Genomic DNA, 8,981 nt, shown 5'->3' with positions numbered 1-8,981 from the left:
CACAGACGTTTGGCATTAAATGTCTGAGCATGAAGCTCTTTGGAAAGCATGAACCTAGGTTGTAGCATTAAATGTGCCCTTACAGCAATGGACATACTTATTTTGAATACACGTTACAAGCGCTGACCCTTGCAGTCAAACTTGTGATTAATTCCTTGTTTTTGTTACAGTGTGTAATTTGACTTTTGGCAGAGGCTGGCATTAAAGAGATGTTGTGTTCTCTTTAATGCCAGCCTCTCTTTGTGGTCTATGCTTTATCTCAATCCTGGTTAAAAGTGCCCACACACCAATCTGTTATTTCCCTGCCAGGCCCTCTGCATTTCATCCAGTGCTTTAAATCTCTCCCGTATACATTTTCACTTGCTTGTTATAGTTTTACATACGTATAAAACAATCAAAGCAGTGGTTTGAAATTAGAGGTGGCCATCTTGGTAAAGATACGGAATGATACCAAAACAATCCTGCTTTCAGTCCATTTTGAATCAACGAATACAGACATATTATTTTGTTTTTCAGCCCCTAAGTGTTAGGAGATTCACAGTGAGTTGAGCGACTGGATCAGTAAGAGCAGCATGGGAAAACTCCAGCCCTTCAGAAATATGTTGTTAGTTCGTATAATCGGTCAAAGGCAACACACCTGCTGTGTCCTCTTTCTGTTTCAATCCTTAGAAACGTTGTCCAGTCGTCCAAACAGCAGTGGACGAAACAGTATTATCGAGTTCAGGCCTTTACATTCACATTATCACTCAGAATGGTCTTCTGGTTTTGTCCAAGGTTAGACTGTTGAAAACCCCAAACCAGTGTTGGGAAGGATGGAGAGAGGAAGAGTTTATGTCCCCATTTGTTCCTCTGTGTCTTTCTTACAGATACGTCCTTTTATTTGGCCAGATATCCTGTCTGTTAGAAGCTCACCAAGGCGTAGACCATGCTTCCGCAGGAAATAGACCGTGGCAACAGATGGAAACATTGGGAGAAAAAGGTAATTGTGCTGCTTTTTGTGCAATAAGTTCATAAAGGATTGCAACAAATCTGAAAAGCATCACAGAAACCTAATGAAGCGACACTTCATTTAAAAGATTGTGAATTTCAACTGACCTGTAGAGATAATAGAAGAAAGAGAGCAAATAAAAGCCCATCTTACACCAGGACTCCTTCTGGCAGTAATTGAGAATGTCTGCGTTCATCACACTGACAGGGTCGTACATGACCACTGACCCGTCAGCTGGCCGATGAAGGAACCTGAAAAAGAAGAGAAGTTAGGCTCACGCTGGTGCTGGATCACCAGAAGCTTGTCAGACATCTTTTATGAGACTGTACCTCCACAGATGGTAGAAGAGCAGCGGGATATTTAGGCCAAGTGTGACCCACTCTCCAGCACACATGAACATCAGGCAGAAGAGCCCGTGGATGGAGTACTCTGGTACCACCAACTAACCAGAACAGACACAGGGAGTCAGGCTAAAGGTCTGCATACAGCCACAGTAATCAGTAATCACACTTCAACAACTGCTGGGGAAACACTGAAAGGCTCACGGGTTGCACATTGTGATTTAACTACAATCTACAAAACCAGAATCACACTGCGAGGCAAACACTTTCACACAGAGGGTGTTAATGTTACTCATGGCTCGCTGCTTTTACGAGTGCAAATATAGTTTAATGTACAAGAAGACTGGTTTTAGGAGTTAGTAGAAATTGATGTAGGCTAGTTTGACATAGATGCTTCAGGTTGCTCAGATAACTAACTTGCTTCCAGACCTTAGAATCAGTGACATATTATAACCTTTTAAATTACTGTAGCAAACTCGTCAGCAAACAGTCGATTATTCGCACATCCAGCTGATACAGAGCAACATTTGTATTCATTTGAAGTCTGCCATTTGGTCACGTGATTGATGTCAGTCCAATATTCAATCAATTTATTTTTACCTCGGTTTTGGTCTCCACCATCTCCAGAGGGAAATATCCGTCTCTTGTTAACTGCTCCAATCAACCGTTATAGTCTCCCTTTGACTGACAATATTGTCAATGGGACAGATATATGACCACTTATTGATTGGGGCAAAAATAACCCTCTGGACTGGGAAGCATGAACACATTGTCAGAATGACTAATAAAGTGAAAAAAAGCAAATGAATCTGATGACCAGGCTAGATTGATCCCCTTTCAAAATGATTGATTAGGTAACACTGCATCATGTTCCGCATTATGTTTTACCTAAATACATCCATGACGAAGATGTTAAGTGTACCTCCTTTACAGTTAAACAGTTAAAGACACTTGAAATTATATTTGCCCAACATAAATTAGTGGTATTTAAATAACTCGGTGGAAAATAATGAATCAATAAATTAAACTCTGTCAATCAGTCAATGGCAAACACATGTGAATCAGTAGCTACATATTGGTAAACCTCCAATTACCATTTTCCTCTTTTTCAACCTTAAATGTTTCAATTCAATCGAATTCAATTTATTTGTACAGCCCAAAATCACAAATTTACCTCAGAGGGCTTTTACAATCTGTACAACATACGACCTCTGACCCAAACTCCCCCCCCCCAAAAAAAATCACTATTCCTGTGACAGACATTTTTAACTGACTGTTCATTCAATTAAATCATAAAAACATTCATCTTTACACTGATGTAAACATATATTATACAACATTGGCCCCAATAGTACAGTTAGCATGCTACCTTCCCTGAAGCTGCTCTTGTATTATGTTTTGTATTATTATGTATTATGTTTTAGTGATTTAATAACGTGAGCTTATTTGCAGTCCTCTGTTGTACCGAATACTGTTAAACATGTTCCAGCACAAGCATGTTCAAAATGGCCTCCACAGCATGTCACATTTCATATCAGGAACATTGAATTCTCTTTCTGAAAGTCTTGAAATGAGAGAAGAAAGAACCAAACATCACCACACACACAAAACCTGCTTGCCAGTATAACTGCTCTCCATCTCTGTGCGACTGCAGAGCGGTGATGGTGGGTTGTGGAGATGGGCTACATGTGAAATGAAACAGCGTGAGTCATGGTCATCACAATGGTGAGAAATGCAAATGGTCATGGTTGTCTGAAGCCCCTCTGTTTTATTCCTCCACCAACAACAGGTAACAAACAACTAGTACTTACTCTGCGGAGCAGGTTGCAGATTCTTTCAATGTTGAGAATCCTTTCCCTCTGTGGAGACAAAGAAAGTCTGATGAACAGTCTGCGTATTGCTTCATCCTCTTTACTAATTATGAATAGTCTATCCATGAAAATGATGGTGAGTGCTTTTAAATACAAAGAGATTCCTGCTTATTGTTGCTTGGTAAAAGACAAATCTGTCATATTAATACATATTAATTCTCTCTCGACCTCAGCCACTAAAAGATAGACTCAACTAAAAATAATGAATACATAAAAAAGCTTCAGTTATTTACCATTGTATACTTTAAAATATATATTTTAAATGCAACTAAGTACGAAAAAAATAAATTGTGGAATTGTGAGAAAATCAGCACATAAAGACATCGACATTTGAAGCAATAAGCACAGTGATGTTTGGTGCAGACATGTTTGCATTAAGGCGAACAGTTTTGAGTCTTCTGAGAGCCACGAGAGACGGCTCAATGAAAACCATCCGTCTTTTACTAGCCAGCAGTGTGGCCTCTTAGTGCTCTTTTATTTGGGAGTTCACTGATTAGACAAATGAGATGCTTTGCTGTAGTTCACCGACCTAGATGAATCCGAGTTCAAGCAATAGTCAGGGAATTAGCAGACGGATTGTTAATTAAATGGTTTGCTTAATTGTTTTAAATATAAATATGTCAAATAGATAAGCATCGTGGATACGTTTAGCGTGTGTAAACCATACTGGTGTCTGTTGCCTCTGTATTCACTGAAGCCTCAGTTGGAAATACTCTCATACTCATTTTGTGACACATTGAGGCATCTGTCTAGTTACAGCATGACGGCTTCTAGTATTGAGGCCTCTGTGATGTCCGTTCCCTTCAGCCTGAGCCACAAGCTGCACATTTTATGAAACTGTGGACATAAATTCAAACTCCCCCGGTGATCTGAAAGTGGATTTTGCCCTGAATCTACAACATCCGGCCTCCAAGCCAGACACAGCATCACTGCCTATTTGCAGTTGTTGGTGTTGGTCTATGTCATTTTCCTCCCTTTGCTTGCTTTGTGCAGTGCATCCTTCCGTGACACTGGGATTTAAAACACAGAGCGCACAGTGCTCGACCTGGGAGCTATGCTACTGCACAGTTTATGGTTTGTAATTGCACTTGAAATTGTTGTCCTGCAATAACTCTGCTTAGATTTTCCAGCATAAAGCCTCCCTGAGATGCCCTAATTAGTGTCAGGTCATATATACTTCACTAGGAATTTTTAATTGTTCCAACAAGGGAAACAGGCCTGAAAACTAATCAAAGACAGTGGACATTTCACAATATACAGAACAAATGAAACAAATGCAGGGCAGCGAGTGCTGTCAAGTAGAATAATTAAAATCGTATCGCGTAGCTGTGAGAATAACAGCCTTGTGATTTATTGATGAAATGTCAAGAGCTTGAGTTTTGTATTTTGCCATTTCACAGAGATGGTTTCTTACAACCACGATGGCTTTACACATAAACCTGATTCGGAAACACGTGTTTAGTTTCTTCTGTTGCGATGTTTCGTGATTTCTTTTTTCAACAAATATTTGCTGCTTTTGTCCGTTTTGTAGACAACGGCAGGTTGAGCGAACACTTTGCTCTCTGCTAACATCAGAAGTAATCACAGTTTTTTTCCTAAGGCTGTTGACATGTATGTCTTCTTCTGTTTGTCCAGTTCACTGATTTTGCGAGGGACTGGCAGCCTCACATCCGAGCAGATCATGTTCTTTCTGAACACATCTGACATGCTGACAATTATAGGTTGTTAGTTACAGATAAAAAAAGAAGAAAATGGCTGACGTAGCCTTGGTAAGTAGCCTTGACTTCCTGTTGCCAGGAAGCTTGTAATGCTCACTATTTGTTAGCGCTCCATCTTTGCCTAAGGGGAAAGCTAATACATCCACTTTGAAGTGATTATTCACATCGGCATTCATTTCAGGGCTACTGTTTTGGGTTGCATTATATTTTACAGGTGTTGCAGTTATTGTGTCCACCCCCCTGTAGCTGGCATGCCTCCACACTCCCACAGTCTGCTTTCACAGTTCCCTCTCCCACTCCTCATCACTATCTTTGCAGTTCAGATGCAGGTTCACATGATTGCTAGAACATTAGTTAACTTGTGAAAAAGACATTCACAGCTGCTGTCAACTTGCTAAATGAATAATGGCAGCCATTATTGACTCATGATGATGTCATTTTATGGTTTTGCAAGAAAGAACAGCGTCGTCATTTAATGGATTCGGCAAACGAGCCTCTGTCTTTAAAAAATGTTGATTGCTTCAATCTGCATACAAATGAGTGTTCAAGGCAAATGCTATAGATGCTACGAATGGAAGCTTGGAATAGTAGGATTTCTATTAAAAGTAGTAGAAATATGTGATGTTGACTAAATGTAGCTGAATAAAACATTTGAACCATTTCATTTCAAGAACACAAAACCCTCATTTACATAAAATGAGTGCTTGCTTTTCCAGTACCATTACAGACATTCATGTACTGTTGTTCTTCTTGGAGCAGAAAAGAAGGGATTTCTGTTTGCACACGAGCGCTTGATGATTCTTGAAAGAAGGGAAACAGCAGGGTTCTTACCGCTCTGGTGGGATTGCTCTGATCAATGGGGTTTTTGAAGTCTGTGCGAAGCTCATCAAATGCAATGATCTGAAAAAACAACAGATATGTTCGTTTGTTTTCAACTCGTTACTTTTAGAGCACTAATGAATGCACATACTGTAATATGTATATTTAATAAAGACATCATTGGTAACTTTTCAACACTACACTCAAGTCTCAGCCTCTTGTACAATACTGTCATAACTAACCTAGAACAGCTTACTGTACTGCACACCCGCTGCAGCCACATTGTTCACATTGCCCGAGCACACGAGGGAATTAAATAGTGAATGTGTATAATTACTTACAGCCTGGCTCTCTTTCCCTTTACACTGCTCTGATATGATTCATGTGTCATTATGTAGTTTCTTGCTATTTAAGGAGCTCCTCTTAAATGATATGCCAGTCTCTTTTAATTAAGCCTGATCATACAGTTTACATTAGCAACTGTGGAACATCCATTGAGACGTACGCAGCTGTCAAAAGAACCACTTTCTAATGATAAATGCATTTATTTAATCACAATCTGGCAGGATTCAAACAATCACTTTACATTCAAAGTTATGTTTTGCAAAAGTAGATATATTTAAAATGCAAGACTTAAGAAATATGCTTTGTTGAGTTTGTATTTAAGAGGATTATGCTCTACTCGAGATATGTATAGAATCTGGCACTATTTTGTTTTTTTGTCCTTTTTAGCAAAACTAAATGTCACCATAGAGCAAATAATGTCATTGCTGTATGTATGCTCGGCTGATAGGTTGCTATCTGCTCCCTGTGAGGTGAGTATGACTACTATTGTTTTCTCACCAGCTCCCTGATTAATAGCTCTATAAAAATATAATAATTATTGGTGTAAAGGCCACCCGCTGTGCTTATCATCATTTCAGCTTTTAAAACAGCAAAGCTCATTGAGAAGCATTTATTTATTATTATTTTGCCAATAAGTGAACGTCTGATTTGCGTCAACAATGATAATATGAAAACAGATCCGTTTAAAATCGTAACAGAGGTAATTTCCCCGTACGAGTCTAGAAGGCTCTCCCTCGTCTTCCTCCACACTTAGCTCCGTTGTAAACAGATGCAGTTTCCATGGCAACATGGTGAGCCCCTCAGTGGACTCCATGGTTACTATAGCTGTGAACAAACATTCTGATTGGTTGAGCGCCAGATAGAATTGGGGTGCTGTACCCGTGGGTGGAGGCAGGCTGGGGGAAGGGGTGAATATAATCCTAGTTTGATAAGCGTTTCCATCACATGGCTGAACACTGAGCCAGACACGCGCTTCTGATCCGTCTCTTTCACACACAGACACACCGACTGACTCATATGTAGTCTCACCCACTTATTCAATTGCTACGTTAGTCATTTCAAGTCTTATGTTTATGATGATGTGTTTTGTATTTCACATTATTCCTGCCTCCGTGGACCCAGTGTTAAGGGTGAGGGATCAGCGCGTTCGTGTTTGTTCTGTCTGCACTCGTGTAAACCAGCAAGACAGAGTGCACCAGTTAATTATACTGCCGATGAACGTAAGCAGGTCACTTAGTCACTCGATGGAAATCGATGAAAAACGCACACTAATTTCGCAGCCTGTGTTTTTTAGGTCCGTGCATCTCCTCTGTGGTCTGTTCTGTTTCAACCAATTATCACTTTGCAGCTCGGTGTTTGGTGGCTTTTCAGCGACAATTCAAAATGTCAGTCAGGTGCAATTAGACTGAGATTCAGCTGACACATTTATGCATGCCATTACTTCTAGAGTACCAAAGCGAGGTGTGCGTTTGCCGTGTTCCTGTCAGTGTTCTAAACGGTGCGTTGGTGGATGTGTTTGTCTGCCTGCGTGGGATGGAGCGTGGACCGTCACAGGCCCTACATGCGTCCTATTTTAGTTTCACTGTGTGTGTGTGTGTGTGTGTGTGTGTGTGTGTGTGTGTGCAGTGGCTCCAGTGTGCATAGTGCTACTCACCTGCCATATGACAAAGAAGATAAGAGCAGCGCACAGCACCAAGGTGAGCATGTAGCAGAAGGCCGCAAAGGTGAATGCCACGGCTGAGCCCGCCAGCCTGATGCCGGGATGGGTCGAGAGAGAGAGAAGGGAACGAATCCCCTGCTCTCTATCTCTCTGGCTATTGCTCTCCCTCCTTTTAGTGGAGGTTAACGTCTGTTTCCCCCTCCGATGCAAGCGGAGTCTGTGTCGTCCAGGTGGGTGGATCACTCAGTCTTCAGGGAAAATCAATAATCATCTTGGCTTCCCTGCTTGCACTCATGTCTGTCTGTGTGACAGCAGGACGACCACTGCCTCGCTTTTGATTTAGGAAGCACTTATTTGTCTTTTCGCAACCACAGTTGTCCGTCGTTGGCCTGGTGCTCCTTTTTTTTCAGCCTCTGACAGGCAAGATGTCTGTCTCCTCCTCCTCCTCCTCCATGTAGTTTCTCTTTAGACGAAGCCTACACATTTCTTTTTCTCACAGTAACGCAAGCATCAAAGTGTCTGACTGACGCGCAGACAGCAGAAGCACAGGATTCTTGTCGATACTAAGCACAGCACTGCGTTTTAATAACAGTGAGGATTATCGTCTCAGATGGTTATGGCTTGTGATAGTTCAGGAGTTTGTTTTCTGGCTTTCATTTCATCTGTTGCTCTGAATCAAGAACACCATTAATGACGCATATTTCTAAATCACATTTAACACAGTTGTAAACAACCATAGTTTGCAGATTATCCGTGAGTCATAATTTACAGAGCAATCTTTTGGTATATTACTTATTTTATTACAAAATTTGGGGGAAATTATTTGTTCACCACCACATGAATCTGACAATTTGCTGAAGACACAAGCTATTGCTTTGCACATCAGACAATTAAGACAGTTATATTCTGACAAAGCAAAATTCTGGTGATTTTGCAATAAAATAATATATTATAAAATAATTACATAATAAGTACGAATCAGTGAGGGAGCAAATGTTGGAATTGGCTTTCAAATGAAACAGCTATTTATCACTACAATGCGAATATCACACACCCAAGAGGACTTACAAATACAGGAGTACAATATTGATATTTGAGTTCGGATGGATCAATATCTTGACCAATCTTAATATCGAGTAAAGAATACCTGTGTCTGGTCGGAGACGTGTCTGCCACTGAACAGTCCGCTCTTTCCTCGTCTCTGTCAATTTGGGTCGGCACCATGTCAGAATTCTCTGC

At 40.6% G+C, this 8,981-nt stretch overlaps 1 protein-coding gene across 1 annotated transcript; it reads right to left on the bottom strand.

Moving 5' to 3' along the window:
• Positions 1-900: 900 nt before the first annotated feature.
• cnih2 (cornichon family AMPA receptor auxiliary protein 2) lies at positions 901-7,808 on the bottom strand (the record flags this gene model as incomplete). Its single annotated transcript, XM_079284209.1, has 6 exons — positions 7,737-7,808; positions 5,750-5,818; positions 3,141-3,188; positions 1,318-1,430; positions 1,096-1,239; positions 901-928 (listed from the first exon to the last, which is right to left on the bottom strand). Exons 1-6 carry the CDS (start codon positions 7,785-7,787, stop codon positions 901-903), a joined length of 453 nt encoding a protein of 150 aa, XP_079140335.1. The 5' UTR covers positions 7,788-7,808.
• Between the last annotated feature and the right edge of the window lie 1,173 nt (positions 7,809-8,981).

Source organism: Melanostigma gelatinosum, assembly GCF_949748355.1.
Source record: "Melanostigma gelatinosum genome assembly, chromosome: 14".
Lineage (NCBI taxonomy): Eukaryota > Metazoa > Chordata > Actinopteri > Perciformes > Zoarcidae > Melanostigma > Melanostigma gelatinosum.
This window is presented reverse-complemented; position numbering and strand designations above follow the sequence as displayed.